This window comes from Aphis gossypii, chromosome 1, assembly GCF_020184175.1.
Source record: "Aphis gossypii isolate Hap1 chromosome 1, ASM2018417v2, whole genome shotgun sequence".
NCBI classification, from domain to species: domain Eukaryota; kingdom Metazoa; phylum Arthropoda; class Insecta; order Hemiptera; family Aphididae; genus Aphis; species Aphis gossypii.
The window spans coordinates 10,244,357-10,267,385 of record NC_065530.1 but is presented as its reverse complement, the minus strand read 5'-3'; the positions used below and the strand labels follow the sequence as shown (position 1 = coordinate 10,267,385).

The following is a 23,029-nucleotide window of genomic DNA, read 5'->3' as shown; positions in this document are numbered from 1 at the left end:
AAAATGTATGTAAAAATTATTCTCCAAATCTAATATCAATTAATTTTTCGTGTTTGGTAGTCTGATAGTTCTATCATGGCATTGTGGCAGCAACTATCACATTGTCTTCACGGTCATCGTCTCTTATTTAATAACTTATTATATTAGGCACTTCGATTGAAATAATTATATAATATATTTTACACTATGAATTCTATTGTAATATAATATAATACTATTATATAGAGTATTTGTCCAGCTATTGCTGCAGTTTAAATTAGCGTCACGGAGGATTTGTGGTTAGTTTTTAGTGCATAATTAACATACCTATTATTTTAGAATGGTTTTTATTGAAAAAAAATCTCCCTAAAATAATTGAATAACAAAAAAGACCAAAAAATTGTTATGAATATTATTAATAATTGATAACTCGTTACTCGTATGTGATGTCATTTATATTTAATTATAATTTAGTATAAATAAATGAGAATTATGTAGTCAGTTATTATGATTTATTTTTTCGTAATAATTTGAATCTAAAATTTTAAGTTCCAGAATTTATTTTACTCGATGTTTCTAGGAGTATTCTATTTTTTATATTGTGAGGGTTAAGTTTTGCTTCCCGATCTTCTGGAGGTAAAAAAAATGTAACTTTTTTTGTGTTATATTGTTTAGAAAGCTATTTATTTAATGTTTTCGAGAATTCGTTTGAAGTTTCTACACTTTAAGAATTATAAAAAAAATATCTTTAGGATTCCCACACAAGCTTATTGTATACGCTAGTAGTTCTCAACTAGGATGATGTAATTCAAGTGCAAAGCAATTATACATAATTTCACAGTTTAAAAACATTGATTTTGAGAAAAATAATGCGTGTGTGTTTAAAGCTATGATGTAATAGCTTATATAAGTTACAAATTATTTAAAAACTATTATGTTTTATATAATCTTTGGTAAAACTGTAATGTTCAATTCATATTTTATAAAATATAAGTACCTAAATACTTGATATACTACTATAAAGTACCGATAATATGATATTAATATTGAAATACTTTAGGTGCCAGGAGTCAAAAAAAGTTGATAACTTTTGGTATATATCCTTGAAGAGGTCGGTAAACTATAATATTTATTGGATGTTTTAAAAATAGTAATTGTAGTTATTGTGATTTAAAACTTAGAGAATGTTTTCAAAAATGTATTATTTAATGTGAATATTCATTATTCAAACTTGTACGAAGAGCTTGATGTATTTGCCTTTTAATATATGATTATTTAAAGTTGATTTTTTTGATCATATATTTTATTATTAATTAACTTATCTCGCGTTTTTGAAATATTCCTGCGGATTTACTGGACAATTCTTAAAATCATTTCTGTTTTATTTAAAAGCACCTATAATATTTTGAAGTACTTATTGTTCACAGTTTATTTTTAAATAAAACAACTTAATAATTTTGCCCTATCCATCGAAAAATAAATAAAGCCCCTCGTAATTTACTTTTCAACTTTACATGCTATATAAAAACAATAAAATACATATTTTTGTTGAAATTATTTCGATGAGAGTATTTTTCACTTCTTAATTAATGTTTTTTATTTATTTATTTTTATCACCACATTCATTTATTGTTTTATATATGAACAGATTACGTAATGATTATATTTTTGATGAAATAACATAAAATATAATTTTAAAAAACGTAGACAAGTGGATACCGCTCTACCATACATTAGATGTAGATTCGGTCCTAATATGGATGTGTTAAATTTGATTTGATGATATAATATTATCATTGTATAGGTACGAAAAACGATTCTATGTGTAGGCGGTCTGTCAGTCTATATAACTTAAACTAAGTATATTTCGTGACATGTTTTATTATATTGTTTCATATTATATTATTGTGAAAATAATAAATTGCGTATATTACGATACATTTACATTACCAAACTGTCAACATAACAATATATTTTTGGAAAATTATGGTTCTATCTTTTGTTTTATTAACAGAAAACTAAATTACTACTTTATAGATAGGTAGGTACATAAATAAATTATACAAAAAATAATTAATAATAAAATATATTTAGAAGTAAAGTCAGACACCGTCAACACTCAGAATCGTTTTTCGTAAGCGACGATTTATAATTGAATTCAAATTTAATACATCCGTTTCAGTGACCTAGTCAATGAAGAGGTACACTTTACAGTTGACAGAAATTATAGTAATTATACAGCTGGGTGACTTCATTAGTTTTTCATTGCAAATTTGGCGATTTTTAAAATTTTGTTGATATTCTTTTTTATTTTTGAACTGTATTGGCTGAAAATCATTATGAATTAATAATTTTGTTAAGTTTAACTCTTATGAGATATATTTTTCATTTAAAAATAAATTGTAACTACAAATTTGAATTTTGTACTTAAATTCAAAACATAATTTAAATACGTCTCAGTATTTGTCAAAATTATATAAACTAGAAAACTATAATTATAATCTGTGTACATAATATGTATGTTTTAAACGCTTTGTTTACACAAACCCAATGTAGTTACAGCCATTTGGCGTATATTTTATTTTATTTTGATGTATTACATTTACAGAAAATCATTTTTATTTATTTGTACAAATAATATGTATACATATATATATATATAGCATATAAATTATAATTATAGGCTATTATAATATAATATATAATAATTATTAATTTATTTAAATGAAAAAAATAAATCAAAATGTGTTGTTTAATTTCTATTAACAATTCTTAGAATCTAAAATGGTAGTTATTTTTTTTATTTGATATAAAAAAAAAAAAAAATAATGCACTTTTGCTTTTTAAACTGTATTTTACGTATTATTTATAATGTGTAAATAAAATTGTCATGACAAATTAATAAGTGATAACAAATCCGCCTTCTAGGTACTGTGTTTTACTCTAACTAAATATTCTAAAATAATGTTCTTACGGACATTTTTAAAAATGTGTAGAATTTAGAATTGTATTATTATAATCTACAAAAGATGCAATTGTTTAGATTATTAAAGGCAGATTTAATGTAAATGGTCGCTTTTTATTTGTGATCTCAAAAAAAAATCGAAATTCATACTTAACATTACCTTGACCGAGTAATTAAGTTGTACTGAATGTGAGGATAGGAAGTCGTCCCACGGCCAACGATCTCCAATAGGAACATTTGACGCGGAATTCAAGGACAAAAATAAATAATATGTAGACAAGCTTGTGAGAATTGTCTTCAGACGTTATTCGCACTCCAAAGTATACACAAGTGCTTAAACCTTTACGGTTGTGCAGTGTGTTATTTTTTTGAATTTCAAGTAAAACGTAGTTGAGTTTTTTTTTATTATATATTTTTTTACTCAAATTCGTTTACTTGTAATATTTTAATTGACCGTTTTATACAATTTAATTGACATTTTGTTAGAGTTGGATGAAAACATAAAATCACTTAATTATCGTAATATTTAAAAAATCCCAAAGTTGTTTATACCCATACAGAAAAATGGCGTTAGATCTATATCGAAAAAACGAATTCAAAAAATCCAAAAAATCCAAAAAAACCTACGATGAAATTATGAAGGATATTGTGACGGACGAATTTCCATTGAACCCGTTGCAATTGGTCGGAGAAATGAGTTTTGAAGATCCTACAACCTTAGCGGAAACCGACAAGCTACCGAGATCCGATGTGCAAGAGTTTTATAAAGATGCTACTATTTTCATAACTGGTGGAACTGGATTTATGGGGAAAATGTTGATCGAAAAGCTCAGTAGATCGTGTCCAAATCTCAAGCATATCTACTTGTTGATTAGGAATAAGAAAGGCAAGGATGTTAATGAACGTATCGATGCTATATTTGAAGACAGGGTAAGACCATTTTATTAATAAATTTAATTTTAAATAACAATAATCTTTACAGTTTAGTTAAGAATTTATTAAGATTTTTAAGTTTTCTAAATAATGAAATGTCATATATTTTAATATACAAAATAATTTTATTTTATTTATACCTATTGATTAATTAAAAAATTTAGATAGGTTTTATAAGTTTTATAAATATATTTATTACAGTTAAAAATAAATAATTCAAAATTGAAAACTAAAAGTGTATATTACTTGATTTATAAACATTTAAAATCAGTGTAGTTATCTAAGTGTTTTACTATAAATTAATATTTTAATGAATTTTATACTTAAACCACGCATTAAATGATTAACATTGTAATACTAAAAACAAACATTAAAGACCATCATAAATTAAATGTCGATACATCTAGAATGTTCTAATCACCATGCAGATATATTAAAAATTGTAGTAAATATTTTTTGAATAATTAATAGAAAGAAGGTAATAATTAATATTATTGATAGTAATACGTTTGATATAACTTGTTTTCAGTACGAAACAATAGCTTAATTTACATAAACTTATACAGTTATATTTTCTTCATGAAAAGAAATTATTTTATGAATGTATAATAAATAATAAAAACACATTATTCAATCATTTACATTTTTAAACAAGAAATTTTATCTCAATACAATTGAATTATAGATACTCAAGTATATTAGACCAACTTAAATAAATAACTCTTTGTTCAATTATAAGTTCGTTATAAATTGATATTCGAATTTTTCTAGGCAAAGTGTATGTTTAAAATGCTTAATTATTTAAATTTAAGGTATTATGTTTAGCACTGATATATTTTCATATTACTATAATTAGAAACCAATTTATTTATACTATTTAAGACATTTAGGTATATAATGATACATTAAAACAACATTTTTATTGTAAACAATATAAAATAATGTTGTTTTTCAAAATAACAGAAACAAGCTAGTTTAATTTTACTACATTTTCTCTTTGAAAATTCTAATACTAAATAACTTATAGAAAAAAAGAAAAAATAAGAGCTACGTTTTAAAGTTGACTTATTAACGTCTTCATAATGTCTTTGATGGTTAGTTATAAAAACATCATTTTCTCGCCAATAAATGTTGAGCGGATATTTTGAGAAAAAATATTTAACTATACTAGAAGTTTAAAACATTTTCTTCTTATGTTAATTTTCAAAACATTTTACATTGTTATCTTGGAAAAAATCAAAGTGCATTTACGGTAGACGTATGCTATCATAAAAATGCTTAGAACTATTTAAACATTTTAATTAATGTTTTTAAGATATAAAGATACATCTTATGATAATACCTTACTACAATATTATTTATGGATATATCAGTTGTAGTAGGATACGTGACTTACAGTATTGAGTGCTTACTATGCATATATATTTTTTCTAAATGGGGTCACTGATAGTTCGTTATTATTGAACACATACATCGATGTCGCAGTGGTTTGCCCGCTTACCTTTATTTTTCATAAAGAAACGACAAATTAATAATAAATAATTCATCGGATGACCCTTATTGTTTCGTTAATATATTATTATATTAAATATTATAAAATATATTATTGCACTTTAATGATTCCAAGATGTGTCATCACATTCTGTCACACAAAGAATAATATTTAACAATGTTAAGTATGTATTGGTAAAATACTAAAACCTGCCTAGTTAATAGTTATTAAATTATTAATAATTATACTTATTAAAAAAATAAAAGTTATTGATGCGTTTATTCTAAATTATATTCGTGATGATATTTTAGTTGTTTATGAGATTGAAACACGAGAGGCCAAAGTTCTATCATAAGATATCTGCAATTGCTGGTGATGCGTCCTTGCCAGGATTAGGTATATCTTCCTGCGACAGACAAAAATTGGCAGAAAATGTGAATATTGTATTCCATGCAGCAGCTACAATCAGGTTTGACGAACATATACGCACTGCAATCAACATCAATGTCCTTGGAACAAGGGAAATTATAAGCCTAGCTAAAGAAATGACTAATCTTAAGGTAACAATTATTTAACACTTGATAATAATTAAAAACGTACTAGACAATATTTCTACGCTCAAAGGGGTCAATATCATTAAAATACAATGGTATTATCAATATAAGTTACGTAATGTTAGAAAAAAAAAATAAAAGCAAAAAATATTCTACAATGACGCAGTCGTTACAATATTTACATTGTACGTGTTGTTGGAACGTGTATAGGCGTATAGTTATATAAAAAGGGGTATTGATCTATTCGGTCCATGATTAAATTTTTTTTTAACAGCCATTTATTACTTTACTTTATAATTTTTTCTAATTTTAGCATTTTAGGTTTTTATCAAATCACAATTTATATCATGCAATTTGACTACATAAATATTAAATTGCGACAAATCACAATGATTGAACAATTGTATTTAACAATAACAATAAATGATAACAGATAAACAAATTGTTTGAAGCTAAATAACTCATGAAAAATTTATCAGTTAAAATGTATTCCAAATTATTCGTCGGGACATTATACTCGTAATTTAGTTATTTAGGAAAGAAAAATGGTAGCGATGGTAGGGGCTGAATGCCTAAAATATTTGTGTCCAGAGAGGAGTAAAAAAAGACATATTATAGTTAGAATTTATGAATAATTTATTTCAGACCTTCAAGGTACTCAACTTTATAAACCCGCTTAAGTCTTAAAATATCCTCAATACCTAGAACTAAATGCCAACAATGTTACGATAACGATAAAATAGCTAAATGAATGAAGATCATCACAAGCATATTATACACAATATATATTATTTATGTAAAATCAGTACAATTCCGGTTAAGTAGTGTACATTTGATTGTAGGTATCTAATTACACAATGACACATAGAAATAATTTTCATCATAGGTATTTACGTTAAAAATAAATATTGTGTATAACTTAGCACAGAGTATGTGTAGATAAATATTTTTTTCTTACGATTATTGGTTGTATAAGATTCATTTTATTCGTACGTACTTAATCATGAATAAATATCTGTAAAAATGTAGGTATTCCGTATGGTCAACGACTTCAAAATCTAGTTCTAGTCATGTTTTGCATTGAAGGTCTTGGAATGACACTGAAATCAAAGCAAGTCGTAGGCAGATTTTTCCTCGTAGTACAATAATGTATCTTAACTGATACTGGTTTTAGTTCCTGCTTTATGCATTTATAATATTGGAATTGTATTCAAACTGGTAACTTGATCTTACCTATTATGTGTTTTTTTTATTTTTTAAAAAGTAAATTAACACAATAACGTTGGTCAGAAGTATATTATATAGTTCTAAGTTGTAATCTAATAAAAATAATTTTAAAAGTGTGTATTAACATTTACATGCGTCAATGTCTAATTACATTTGAGAACAGTAAATTCGATTATAATTAAATACAATTTATTTTATTTTTTTATAGTTTTGTTAGTCTACTTTTGCTCTCGAAACATTAATTTATTAGCTGTTTTAGTTCATTCTATCTTCTTAGATATTTAATGTTTGTATATATTTTATTTTAGGTATACTCACTGTTATTATATGATATACTTGTATCTGTTGACCAGTATAAATAATTAAAGACAATTTTATTTTTATAATAATATTTTAGGTATATTTAACAATAGATTAATATTGTAATTTATCAATATACTTATTCCTTTCATAAAGTTTTAACCTTTAAACTAATTATTATTGTAATTAAAATGCAATAAATTAATTTTTTTTTTTTATTAAAATAAATGTTTATAGGCATGTATGTACGTATCAACTGCGTATGCTAATTGTGTACACAGTAAAATCGAGGAAAAATTTTATGGAGCCCCATATAATTACGATGGAGTGATATCCTTGGTGACTTCGGCAAACGACGATAAAAAATTAGAAAAAATCACACCTAGGTACGTAAATTAATATTTTTATACAAATCTATAATAATATACAATGTAATATGAATATTTTTAACAAGTATAATTAAACTTTCAGCTTAACTGCTGGTTGGCCAAACACGTATACTTTCACAAAAGCTTTAGCCGAAGATTTAGCTAAACACGAGTCTACTGGACTGCCGTTTGGAATATTCAGACCATCAGTCGGTAAGTTGTGTACATTGCAATTTGTTGATAATATGAATATATTGTAAATATATTTTATAATTTTATAATTTAAACATTATTACTTTATTGCAGTTATTTCGACATACAATGAACCTGTTCGAGGTTGGATCGATAATGTTTATGGACCCATTGGTATGATTGTGGGAGTCGGCGCCGGTGTACTTCACACACATCACTGTGATGTTACCAAGGTCGTTGACTTAGTTCCAGTAGATCTGGTTGTTAATGCACTGATATGTTCGGCTTATAAAGTCAGCAAAAGTATACCAACAATGTAAGTTATCGATAAACATAATTTTTTTGATGGATATTATTAACCAGTTAGAATTTAGCATTGACTGACAACTAATCTTTAAAAGTTGATCTTAATTTATCTAAAGTATTTGCTATTTTATTTATCACTCTCAAGAATCAGAATTGAAATCCTATACAATCAATAACCGCAAAAAAAACTTATCTTAAAATAAAAAAATAAAATATATAATTAGTAAAAAGATTTTTTTTCGATAGATTCGACACTTACAATAACACGCGTTAAAATGATCGAATATATCTTATCGAGTTTTGAAGTTTTTGTAAATTTAAGTTGAAGGTTAAATAAATATTATATTATTTTGTTTTAAATACGTTATCATTTATTTACTATTTTTTTTTCAGTGAATCAAATCCACCTATTTTTAATTACGTCAGTTCCAAGCAGAATCCAATAAATTTAGAAAATTTCTTCGAAGTCATCAAAAAATACGGACTACCTAATTGGCCCACCATCAATGCAGTTTGGTACTACTCGTTTATGCCAACTAATAACCCATATCTATATTCCTTGTTGTTCTTATTATTCCACACAATTCCCGGTTACTTTTTGGACTTTTTATGTCAGATGACTGGCAGGAAGCCAATGTAAGGATAAAACAAAATGCGTATAATAAAAATATTTATACAATATAGATTAATGTCTTAATTATTTACAGGCTTACTAATATCTATAAAAAAATGAAAAAAGCCAACGCTGCACTAGCTTTCTTTGCAAATAATCAATGGGAATTCAATGACAATAACACCAGTTCACTGTGGAAAGAAATGTCAGAAGCTGATAAAAAAACGTTCTTTTTTGACATAAAAGAAATGTCCTGGGATTATTATGCACGAGCTTGTGCTATTGGTTTACGTTTATACTTAGTGAAAGATGACATTCATACAATTAAAAGCGCAAGAATCAAATGGGAAAAGTAAGTGGATTCATGGAAATTTTAATAAATTATTGTGTTGATAAAATAATAAAAATGGTCAACTGTACACTATACAGTATTTATTAACTTCCATGTTCAATTTTGTACCAATTTTTATTGATCAATACATTAATTCATAATTAAATCAAGTTGTAACATTTTTAATAAATCTAAATTATAGTATGTAGTTACCACTACTGCTTGGTTTATTTTTACACTTATTATTTATTGATTTTATTCTAAATAAATATTTTAATTGTTTTCAGATTACGCAAAGCTCACTTACTATTAAAAACAGTTGTGGCAATAGTGTTTTTGAGGATTTGCTGGTTCATCATCAACTTGTGTTTTAATTAGACGTGTACCTATTAAATCTATTTATGTGACCTATATTTTTATTGTTAAATAATATTTAACTATTTATGATTTGTGATTCATTGTTACATGAATCAAACGTACATAATAGGGTAAAGCTTATGGGATTAATTATAAATCATCATTTTGTTTACGATAATTTAAGTAGATGGAATGTTACTATCCAAGACTGAACAAATAATGTATCAATATATTGTATATTCGTGTTAGTTAGTACTTAGTATTATGTTATAAGTATAAAATAAAAATTAAAAAAACGATATATTTACTTGTTTTCATTTTAGTATTTATACATCTATTCATAAACATAATATATTATAAGAAGGAAAATAGATAACCTCACTAATGTACCTCGTAATTGAGTACCACTATGTATGGAGTTCAATGATAATTTTTCACTTAAATATTTAATTTCATATACATTTGAACTTAAAATTTCTATTCAATAATCGTAAATAAACATTTTTAAATTTGCAAGGAAACTTGTATTCAGTTTTCAAGTTTTTTAGCCGAGCCAAAATTATTTATCAACATTATTTATAGAAGAAAAAACTAAAAAATTAAATTTTAAATGTTTATAAATAACTCAAAATGAACCATTTCCGTCAATATTTAAAAAGTGTACGATGTGTAATCAATAATAATAATAATATAAACGTTTAATAAAAATATAAAGTATCTACAGTTATTCGTTTTTATGTATCAAAAATAATACAAAATAAAAAAAAAAATTGATAATAAATCGTTATTTTACTTGTAAATATCTAATTTAGTTCAAATTTAGTTCAAATTTAAATTTTTCCAGACACTCATAAAAAATATTTGTAGATTAACGATAATTTTTTTTTATTAGATATATCAATAATAACTTGTTAGGAATCTGTAATATATTTTCAAAGTTTTTGACCTAGTCATACATTTTTATCAACATTTATAAAAAGTAAAAACTAAATTAAATGAGAAATGTCAAATGACAATATACCTATACATATAACTCAAAAAGAGTCAAAATAGTTTAAAAATGTTATCACAAAAAATTTTAAAATAAACATTTTGTAAAAATGACAATTTTATAATTCTCTCTAAAAAAATTGTTTACACGTTATACAGAAAAAACACATCATTGTAGAGCCAATCTTAAATTTAAAAATACGAAAAGTAATTAACTGTATAAAAATTTGTCAATACGACGTATAGTAACTGAACTAATAATTTTATCAAGGACTTGTATAGGATACTAAGAAAGTACATCACTAACTACATCAGTAATAAATTTATTTTGACATGCTTTACCAAAAATTAGTTGAGCATTAATTCAAGGGCATTCAATTTTTGAAAAAAAAAAAAAATTAAGTAAGTAGTTGCACTAAATAATAATATTAGACATTCGTTGATCCTATACGGTGTTAATTTAATTGGCCATTAACATGTTTTAACCCAATTATTTGGACTGTTTAGACCAAATATAAAATACAGGTCTAAAATTATATTTGATCATAATAACTTATTTCTTTTCTTTAACTGATGACAACAATATATATTTATAAAATGTTAACTATTTGTGAGCTTACTATATTCAACATTTAATCAGTGTTGTAAATTTAAAATAAATATTAAAGAGTAACCTATGAAGACATTACGGATTTTGCTGAATCTGTTATCGACAATTTTATGAAAATCAGTCGAAAACTGAGGATTTTTGTTTTAGGGCTTTAATTATTCACTGTATAGTGTATATAATAATAATGATGAGTATATCTGATCATGCATAGTCTAAAATTATATCTAATGATAATAACTGTTTTGTTTTCTTAGCTAATAAAAATAAATAATTTAATTTAACTGTCATATACTTCATATACATCGTAATTCATAACGTGATATAATTATATAATAAAAACATGAGGATAAATATTGATATTATTAAACAAGTCCTAATTACACAACAATCAAAGAAAGTACTGACATTAGACCGCTCGTAATTATCATTAAAAAACAATGCATTACGTTTTTTTTTAAATTCATAAAAAAGTGTTTGTAATACTTATAAAGATCTCATTAATAATAACTAATGTTTTGCGGTAATCATCTAGATAATGAACGAATTAATAAGAATGTTCTTGTCATTTTATATTCATAAATGCAAAGAGAATCAGAAGTCTGATTTCAAGGACTCTTATCTTTTTTTTTCACTTAGGCGTAGAATGAAGAATGTATTATTATAATAATAATAAATTATAAATTTGAAAGCAGTATAAATCTATGCACTCCAAAAATAATTCTAACCGAAGATCAGTTAAATGTAGTAATGTAATATTCATACTTTATACATCTAGAATTAAAAATTAAATATTTTACTGAACATAAAACTACTTTAAAAGTTATCTTGTATTAAAATGTCAACACTTTATACCTACACATGAAATATGTAAATTATCAATAGAAATCAAAAAATTACATTTTGATAATTTTTTTTTATTTAATTATTAAGATATTATGAATATAAAAATAGTGAATAATATAGTATGTATATCTATATAAAATCAGTGTTCTAAATGAAATCCCATGATTAAAAAATATAAAAGAAACTCGACCAAAAACCACATTTTTGGTGAACTTTAAAATTCTTTCTTGTGTTCAAAACTTCAAAGAAAGTTTTTAATATTTTTGTATGCAATTTTTTTTTATAGATTGTATTTACTATATATTTAAATTTAATATAGTTGATATTATATATTGATTTTGCTCAAAATTCTAAAAATAAGTTGAATTTAAATGAAATTAACACAATTGCTTCAAATATAATGACTAATGAGCACGATAGGTAACGGTGATCCTACCAACCTAATAATCGCTACTTACAAGTTTCCAAGTGGACATTTTCAACATTGATCACTTTTTCTATGTACAATGTATGTATTATTGACTCTTTTTTATTTATTGCTAAATTTGGTAACAAAAAGATTAATAAAAATACCATTTAAGATTATATTTTAATTAAATAAACTTAAAAAAAAACCAAATGCAATATATTGTGCTAGCTAAAACTACTGCACTTAAATTAATTTTAACTATCATCTATCAATAGATTTTGTGTGTTGTGTATAACATACTAAATTATAGATATATGTGAAAAACAAAAAAAAAATGTTATAATAACAATTTATATAAATTTTGATATAGTATGTAAATTTAAGATTAAAGAAAGTAAACTATGAATATTTTTACATAGAACGTGAACAAATTTATGTTTTAATGATCATTTTAATCACTTTATATTCATGGATAACTTCAGTATCTCGTAAATATTTTGAAGCTAAAACAAAATTTGTCAATCTATGAATTTTTAACAGAAGTATTACTCGTATTCGTATTATTCGTTTTCAAGAACACTAGTCACTAATTAAATTTCAAAATATTATTAGGTTTAATAATATGCGCATTATTTGAAATTTTGAAACATAATAATAAATACGTGTACATATTGCATTGTGATATTTCTCCGCTATAGTATCAAGATTTAAAGTGTTTTCTCACAAGATATATAACAACAAAAACAATAGAAATTCTTAATAATTAACTAAGCTATTATAGTACCTTTACAATATTATAATCATCTTAGAATTTAACCTATATAATTATATATGAGTTCGAGGTTACTTTTATTTTCCGTAGGTGTGTATAATGGTACAACTTGAAATATTTTATATTTAGAACTTAAAAAATAAAAAATAAAAATACAATTACAATTTAAAGATATAGATATAGTCAGTGATGATTTCATTGATAGAATACTACTTTAGATAGAAAGAATGTGCAACGCAATAGATTCCATAATTTTTAAGTAGACATAATAATACATGTAAATATAAATTGAGCAATTTTTTGAATTTTTACTTTATTTGGTCTAGTTTAGTAAATCTTGGAGAAGAGCAACATGAACTGTAGAAAGAAAGTAAAAACGAAATAAGTTTAAAATATTATTGTTTCCTAGAAATCTGATTTTAAGAGTTCTATTTTAAGTTATGATTATTATATAATGTGATTTTTTATGTAAATATTATTTTCACAATATTGACAATTTATTATAGAACGTTTCTAATAACAATAAGTAATAACGTAATTAAATTAGGTACATATATAATTAATGATATTATATATGATGATTTTATTAGGTTACCTTATACATTATTTTAATTTAATTAATAAAAAACTCATTCTTTGTATTGAATAGGTTACTGTCATGAATCATGAATGTGTTATATTTTAATTCAGTAATAAACCATTAATGGTATAAGAAAAAATAATTTTTAGGAGAAAGATTGGTAGATGGACTTAGTCTTACATTATACCTGTTCATACTGTTATTATTGATATTTTGTTAGGGTTAAGCAAATTATTATCGAAAGTATTGTGTGTACTGTGTATGTAATGCTTAAGCCTGTTAGGCAATACAAATTTACCATATAGCATACCTAACCTGTTCATATTCGTAATATAAGTATAAGTTTAGTTTAAAATTAGCCTTGAGTTTTTGAAAACGCCTTTGTAAATAGGAATAAACGTTATGTTTCCGCGAAACTGATGTAATAAATCATCAGTTCTTGTGTTTATTATGTTTAAAGATGAATAAAAATATTTTATTTTATAGTATTATATAAGTTTAAATACTTGTTGTATCTAGTTTCTAGAATATCGAACTCCAAATTCATATTTTAGGTAGATAAATCCTTATTTAATTTGTAATGGCCTTGAAATGTAAAACATTGTTTTACTATATTTGTTTCATCACAGTTAGTATTTCCTTGATATATTTGTAATTAGTTACTTATTTTACAGTTTTGATAACTTATTGAATCACATTTTCTATATTGACCATAAATTGTATAACATGTTATCCTGTTATCTCCATTATAAGTATAATAATAATGTAGAAAATTTATGCTTCAGACATATCAATAAAAAACAAGATTTCAATAGGTACACAAAATTGGCATTATAGATGCAGCACAATCTTAAAAAAAAACAACTTAAAAATTAGACACATGGGATTTTTGAACATTGTTGGATTTTTTTTTAATCTAGGTACATTAATTTTAACATTACTCCAATTAAAAACAAAAAATAAGAAAAAAAATGTGATTGCTTTGTTGTATAGTAAGTGCCGAGTGATATTACTCCACACTATAGTCTGGAGATCTATAGTGAATGTGTTAATTTGAATTAAGTGGTAAGTACTTGCGTTTTAAAACCATTTATGAAAGGAAACGGATATGGCTCGATGTCTTTATAACCATATTATGTACAAAGTGATTAATTTAACGTAAGCCATCATTCATATTTCAAAAAAAATTTAAATTTTTTAAATTTTTTAAATTTTTGGGTTTCAACATTTTGCAATATTTCGATATTTTTTTTACGCATTATATTCTTCACCTTTATTTTTGTGTGTGAACCAAGACTACTAGAGTCAATTTTTGATTTTTATCTAGTAACTCATGTGTACAATTTCAAATATATATATATATAGATCTTTAAAGTTAAGTATTTTTTGGAGGGGCTATAGTATTTTTCGTTAGCAAAGACTAGAAGTTAAATATTGTGTATACTCATCTCAGTTAAAAGATAATTAAAGTATTAATAGTATAGTATCGTATTAGTACCTTTAATACATATTTATTGTAATAATACTAATATGAGTAATAAGTAATATTTTACTGTCAAATTTTAATACTGAAGATTTTTATTCATGATTTATTCACATATTCTTAATTTATTATATAATAATATATGAATAGATATATGTATATACTAAATAAATTAACGTTTTATTATCTCTGAAAAATATTTTGGTATTTAGCGTGACAACACTACACTCACCCACAACCAGTTTATATGGTTTATGTAATATAGTAAGCTTATAAGCGTTTGATTATTCTGGTTCTGAAATTTGAATGATTAACCATGAAATAGAAAGAGCAGCAGGTTTAAACACACACATAAAGGTTTTCCTATAATTGTGTTATACCTCGAATATTATTGAATAAAAATTGATAATTTAAATGAAAATTCTTAAAATAAAAAGTTTTATAATTACACGGTTTTTAATATTGGTGTTACCATATAAAAATCCTAATGTGATATAAGTTTGTCACAGAAAAAAAATAATAAAAATCCTAAGGGCTAAGAGTATTTGTAAATTTCAATAAATTATTTCCAAAAAAAAAATTTCTTAAAAGTTACCTAAAACTTTTTGAAATAATAAGTAGGTATCTTACGTTAATGAATCACCCTATATAGAAAAAAATAAAATAACTTATCTGAATAAATGTATATATTACCATCCATACTCGTTAAATTTAATACTGTAATTGTTTTTAATGAATTTAGTTTCAAAAGTAATCTAAATAAAATAACTAATAGATTTATCAAGAGTTATAATTTATAACTTATAAACTTTTTATATGAAAAAAAATTCAATTTCTACATTATCCAATTTATGCACATAATATTTATAATATCAATATTTAATTAGTTAAATTTACTTTGTACAAAATTATTCTTTTTTTTTATCATACATTTTAAACAAAGTAAGATGTTGATCAAACATTGAATCTTAAAACAATTTAAATCTTATATTTTGTATAAAGTTATGAAATATAATTATGATTTTGTACATATTTTTATTATAATTATTATTATGTAATATTTTTGGGCAATAATTACAATTAGAAAATAGAAAAACATATTTACGATATATTAGATAACAATGATAGAATTTATAATTTTATAATTTCTCGTCTCTAATTAATGTTTTAACTTTAATATATTAGTGTTTACACATACATTTTGCAATAATATTTGCATGTTATACTTGATAAATATATTTAAATTCAGATATGTATATTAGATAGGTATCATTATTTATATCATAGTGTACATTTCTTCAACAATTAAATTATAAGTACTCTTAAAATAAAAAATAATAATTAACAAATATTTCAAAATATTATTTTAAAATAAAATAGTTTTTTTTTTTTTTAATTAAATTAATTTTATTTTTTTTCAGTTAAGTATCAGATATTATTACTGATTAATATATCTTTATTAATATTTTTCGTACTATGCTGTTGTTGAAGGTGCTCGGTAATAATGCAAAATTATTAAATTAAATAATGTTTTCATCATAGTTAATAACGATTACATCATACATTAAAAAAAAGTAATAAAACTATTTAATATTTCACGTTTCTACATTTCCGGAAAAAGTATATAATTATTTAAATGAAAACACCTCAAGATTGTATTTATAAAAACTGACACTTATTAAGTTATGTCACAGGAACTAACAAAATAACATATTGTTTCAATTTTTAATCACCTTGTTCATTGCTGTCTTTAAACAGAACATCCGGTATGTTAAACACTGACTGATGAGTCTCCAAATTATCTTTACAGTTTCTTCCCATAGACCACATACCAGTAACAAAATCTTTATTGTTTTGAGAGTTTACAAATCCTAAAAAGTAAATCAAAATAATAATTTATATATTGTTCCTGTTTAATAAATTCTCTAAAATACACAATATCTACTATATGTCTGTATAGCTACTTAATAATATATTTAAAAATATATTTCATTTCAGTAATTTTTTTATTATTATTAGCAATTTACAACTATTTAGTAAATAAGCAAAGCTACGAGTAATTCGTGTTTTAAAATTAATGTTCTCAATTTTGAATCCAACAAAATTATAAACGAAATCAGGTTTTATTCTTGTTCACATTTACTACGTACGTGACGTACCTACTTGCATTACTAAAATTCCTATTATTTTTTAGTGTCCTTGTCTATAATATGGTCTCGTTTCAGAAAATCGGTATTTACATATCTCGCTAGGTAAACCGTAACCTGTTCATACTGTCCTTGGTTTTATTTTCTTGCTAGCAATCGCCAAAATCAAAATTTGTATTTTGTATCATACTTAAATAACCAATCGTTTTTAACTATGGATTTTAACTACTAAGTACACATATAAATATATACATAATACGATTATACTTTGTATTTGAAAAATCTTAAAATATTTAAATAATTAAGTATTTTAATTAAAGGGATTGGGAACCGTGACTAGGCCACAACTATGTCTTACATTTGAGGATCGCTAAAATGATACAAAGCTTACAATACAAAATATAATGACTTTATTTCCTTATTTCACTATACTTGTAATTAATTGCTTAAATGAAGAATTTATAGTAGGTAGGTAACTATATCTAAGCAATTCTTTTGTCTTTAATTGCAAATAATTCATAAATGGTATTTTCGGGTTTTAATTGATTTGTTAAATCTTCATCATCAATTGATCTCTATAGTAGTCCGTAGTCAATTTATCGTTCGTCACATTATAAAAATTAATAAATTATAATATAGCATAACAGATATCACGATAAATCAAATTATTTGGATGTGATAACAAAATATTTCAGTGCGCTAAATACCTCTCTGGTTTCCACCTATAATTTCGTCTATATATCGATGCGGGCTGAATCAAAAATTGAATTGGTGAATTTTGTGCGATTCGGCCGATCACATAAATTCGTATTTAGATGCGTACTTATTTGATATTATTTTACAATGAACAGATTATTATTTAAGATTCGTTTTGGGCACAAGCCCCCCCCCCTGAAACCCGAGTTACCGATAAACACGGCGACGTTCCTGTCCGCTCTGTTTATAGCAGACAACGAGACCGGCCCGAGACGGCTGTACTGCGCACTGGCCTTGACCATCCAATCCTTGTTGAGGAAACCGTTTGATTTCGTGCCAGCCGGCATGTCTAATACCTTGACGGGTATACTATTGTCTATGCCCACTGTGCTGTGCGTGTCCACGACGAACCGGACGCCTGCCAGTTTTGACGACCAAGTGCCGCCAAAATCCCAAACCGACTTCGCAGGCACCTGTTCAGCTGTGAATATCGATAACACACGCCAAATGTTACGTCGATAAATATAATAAATTACGAAGTTCGTTACAATAATATAATGCGTTGTAATACTCTCTCCGTACTTTTGTCTAAGAGTTGCCAGAACCCGACTCATAAATAAGTGTACACAACGAGCGTATGATTTATTATTATAATTATTATGCTATAGTTTAAAATGCAATCAGCAGCCTTAATAGTTATTTTAACGTATAAAACGATCAAGTTAAGATTATTTAATTTTGATATTTTAAAATATACGTGTACAATTTATGCTTGCTCTTTAATATATATATTTATATACCACGTCTGAAAATCTCAATTTGAAATACGATTGAGTAAATATTTAAAATCATAAGATATTCGAATTTTTACATTATTATTATGAATATAATATTTAATATACCTAATCAGTAATTGCTATAAGACCTTTCCCATCACTACTTCCACGATATTTAGTAAACCTACCCATAACTATAATAAATAATAATATAATTTAAGTTACGTTATACAATATGTTATATATATATATTTAATATTAATTAAAGCTCGTATTAATATATTATATAAATAAAATATGTTTTACCGATTTTGAATTCTATTGAATATTAATGCAGTTTATAAAATATTAATGGTTTTTCATTATATATATATATAAGTATTTCTGTGTGTTTTTATTGCTTTAAACAGTTTAAACTGTGTCGTTTTACAATATTTGAATAAATGTGGTACACCAACATTCATCCATATCAAAACTGAACTCTATCTCATAGTTGTCCATTCAAATATATTTATTATTTACATACCTATTGTTTCGTTTAATTTAATTTAATTTTTTTCTGTTAAATAAAAAACTATATATTTTTTTTAGTTATTGCTAGTGTTTTCATTTACATAATTTGAAAATTGACGTTAAAAATAATTATTTTTATTTTTTTAAAATCTAGTAAAATCAGTATAATTAATGGGTATTAATTATAATTAAGAACAGGTTGAAAGTTATAAAGAATTGAATTATTTTAATACAATTAGTTCTAAATGTATTAATTGCATATCTACTATTACTATACAGCACGCTGGTGCAAATACAAAATAAGTGTGTAATAAAACAACATAACATCAAACGGAAATGCAATGCGCTATTATATAATTTAACTTTTCAACAATAATTTAAAATAACGCTATAATATTATCAGTATACATCGATATTTGCATATTATATTGAATAAAAATATAGTACTTATTATGTCCGAAGGAAAAAAAATTGAATTTAAATAATAATTTAACATAATCAAAAGGTTAAATAATATTAGTGAGATAATGATTCCGCAAAAATTAGGAAAACAAGTAATTAAAAAGGGTAATTTAATTTGAATAATTTTGCATTTAACCTAAATTTAAAATCAGATTGTTCAATTTTATTATATTATTGTAGGGTAAATTATTATTTTAATGTTACATCATTTAAAATTAAATTATCAGCCCTAAGTAAAGTAGGTAGTAATATTTAGTAATATTAAGTATATTATATACTTCTATTAAACTGAACCGTACTGTATTCTCGAATACATGAATAATGAATGTTCTTCGTACTATCATAATACACACAAATAGTTTTTCTTTACTTTATATTACACTCCATGGTAGTAGCATTAATAATAAATAGCATAAGTTATAATTTATGGTGGTCGTGATGTGTTATGACAACATTTTGATAGCTCCACTAAATGTTTTTTGTTATCAATTTTTAAGTACCTATAGTGGTAATGGATTCCTTTTACTCACAAGCCACCCTGTCCTTATATTTGATTTTATATTTATTAATTATTACTCATTGTATTAATTGTATATTATATATTGTAAAATTGTAAATAATCACTCGTACTAAAAATATTATATACATTATCAGGATGAATTTATTGCTAAAACGTATTTTTAAAATGAAATAAAACTGAAGGAATTCGTTTGTATAGGTTTAATTAAACAATATTACCACCCATTTATTTTAGACATTTATATATTGAACAAAGCGATATGCCAACACCTGTACACCAACTCACTCGAAAACTGAGCTACCTACTAATGGTATTATTATTAAAATATAGGTAATGTAATGCAATATGCATATTTTAAATGTTTATTTAACCACCACGAAAAATTGATTGATGCTTCGATAAAATGTATTAGACCAATCGTGGGCTACTATAGATTATGTTTAAGGAATCAATAGCTCACATTTCATTCATAAATGTTTAGTAGTTGTTCACACAATCCAGCATAAGTTATTCATAACTATATTAGTAATAATAGTAGTAGATACCTATAAAATACTATACTCATATGATTGTAATTAGTACCAATATATAATTATAATATATAGGTACTATAGCCAATATAAAATATATAAAACCACTTTTATTATTCAATAACGTTTCTTTTATAAATTATTGTCAAATTTATAAATAAACCAATACATATCGTTGTAGGATTGTTAAATATTTCATAAAAAAATTAATTTATTAATTATTATAATATAGTATATATTTATATAATTATATCGACTACTAAGTAGTAATACATTAAACTGAATATATCTAACAATATTATATTATGATATATTATTAACTGTAGTTTTAATTTTGGAATTTAATAAATGTGACAGTTATCAAATTGCTTTTATTTAATTTAAAATTATAATACATTTTAGATTCTGAACGATGAAAATATTGGTTTTACAATGATGCAATCATTTTTTGTCTATAAACACTTTTTGTGGCAATGAAAGTGCTTCGATTTTCAGAAACGTCCTTGATTTCTGGTACTTTGATGTGTAAAAATAAAAGCCTAGTTTGTGTTTTCGGGGAATCTAAGATAAAAAATATATAATGAAATATACTTAGTGATATAAGTTGACAAGCCGTCACCGCTCAGAATCGTTTTTGATATACAATGATTATTATTGAATTCAAATTTAACACACATTTAATAGTGATCCATTCGATCCCTAGACCTAATGTACAGCAGAGCGATACCCATTGACCTAACCTTTTTAAATTTGATTACTTGGCTATTTCATTGTCATATATTATATTATGTTTTGGTAGGTATTATTATTACTATAATCACTTAAACGTATTTTTTTAATAGGTAATGTAGTTTATTTATACATAGATTTTACTTATATTAATATTTAGTCAAAATGTGAAGTATTTTTACATTATTGTTTTTTAATCACAGGGAATTATGTAACTTTTATAGAACTTTTGATCAGAAACGTGATAGCCGTTCAAACGAAAAATAAAATCCCATAACCATTGTATATCTATTTATGTATAAATAATAGCTATATTTCTCTAATCAAAACTAAAATTTGTATTAACTCTTACTTTTAAAATATTCTGACTCCCTTTTTTTTACTTTGATTTGATTTTGAATTTTTTTAGATGATTTTAATTTATTTTCCATACATCGGTTAGGCAAATTCAAAATAAAATTTTTTTTTGTTACATGTTTAACTATGTTTGATTCTATTTTCCTTTTTTTTTGATCATTAAAATGTATTTTATTATTGTGATTGGCTTCTTTACTTGGGATCTATAATAAAAAAAAATATATTTTTCTTGTTAATACAATTTTATTTTCCTTAAAACACAATAAGTATGTAATATTACAACAAACGAAGAAATGGTATCTTTTGTGATAATACTTTCCACGCATAGCAATAATATATAGATGAATACAAATAGATAGCTACGACCTATGAAAATACAGCATATCATAGTTTTAGAATATTTTAATGAATTCTGTTTGAAAAAATATTTTATACTACAAAAGTTGAAAATTCCTATGACAACCTATATTGAATAAAAAATGTAACGTTTTTAATATGTATCTAATGTATTTTATATTAGGTACTATTTACTAGGTATGTAGTCTACGAAAAAAAAAAGTTAGAAAAAAACCTTGATAGTTCTTAAATTAGTTTATAATTTTGGTTTTTTTAAAAAAAAACATTCAAGAATCATAAAACAAAAATAGTAAAATGGACCAAAAACTTTTACAGATAATTTTTAATATACAGTAGATTTTCTATTTAAAATAAAATTATTCAAAGTATTTTATGAATTTTATTATAAATGTTTTTAGGAAACGTTATATGTTATACGTTTATATGTTTATTTATATAGGTAACTAGTTAGTTTTTATGAATTCAATTTATAATTGCGGAAATAATTTATAAATGTATGTACCTACCTAATAATAAGCATTTTATACACTTAGGTAGGTATTACTCAAAGTTGTTTATTATTCGTATACCAATACATCATACTGTAGTAATTTGAATTTTTTTATTCCTGTTCATATTAATCTCACTAAATCAAATTA

At 24.1% G+C, this 23,029-nt stretch overlaps 2 protein-coding genes across 2 annotated transcripts; one reads left to right on the top strand and one right to left on the bottom strand.

The window, feature by feature from the left end:
- The first annotated feature begins 3,238 nt into the window (after positions 1-3,238).
- Positions 3,239-9,918, top strand: LOC114126643 (fatty acyl-CoA reductase wat-like). Its single transcript, XM_050198634.1, has 8 exons — positions 3,239-3,874; positions 5,681-5,929; positions 7,688-7,836; positions 7,922-8,031; positions 8,125-8,326; positions 8,710-8,952; positions 9,024-9,281; positions 9,548-9,918. Exons 1-8 carry the CDS (start codon positions 3,509-3,511, stop codon positions 9,636-9,638), a joined length of 1,668 nt encoding a protein of 555 aa, XP_050054591.1. The 5' UTR covers positions 3,239-3,508; the 3' UTR covers positions 9,639-9,918.
- Positions 9,919-16,800: 6,882 nt separating this feature from the next.
- LOC126555929 (uncharacterized) lies at positions 16,801-22,482 on the bottom strand. The gene is made up of 4 exons (XM_050211015.1): positions 22,315-22,482; positions 22,030-22,237; positions 18,359-18,628; positions 16,801-17,175 (listed from the first exon to the last, which is right to left on the bottom strand). Exons 1-4 carry the CDS (start codon positions 22,420-22,422, stop codon positions 17,030-17,032), a joined length of 732 nt encoding a protein of 243 aa, XP_050066972.1. The 5' UTR covers positions 22,423-22,482; the 3' UTR covers positions 16,801-17,029.
- Positions 22,483-23,029: the final 547 nt, after the last annotated feature.

Coding starts and splice junctions, on each gene's coding strand:
- LOC126555929 (XM_050211015.1), bottom strand. CDS start 22,422: ATGATATGCTGTATTTTCATAGGTCGTAGCTATCTATTTGTATTCATC. Junction 22,238..22,314: donor ATACCATTTCTTCGTTTGTT/GTAATATTACAT, acceptor TTTTTATTATAG/ATCCCAAGTAAAGAAGCCAA. Junction 17,176..18,358: donor GAACGTCGCCGTGTTTATCG/GTAACTCGGGTT, acceptor TTTACTTTTTAG/GATTTGTAAACTCTCAAAAC.
- LOC114126643 (XM_050198634.1), top strand. CDS start 3,509: ATGGCGTTAGATCTATATCGAAAAAACGAATTCAAAAAATCCAAAAAA. Junction 8,327..8,709: donor AGCAAAAGTATACCAACAAT/GTAAGTTATCGA, acceptor TTTTTTTTTCAG/TGAATCAAATCCACCTATTT. Junction 9,282..9,547: donor GCAAGAATCAAATGGGAAAA/GTAAGTGGATTC, acceptor AATTGTTTTCAG/ATTACGCAAAGCTCACTTAC.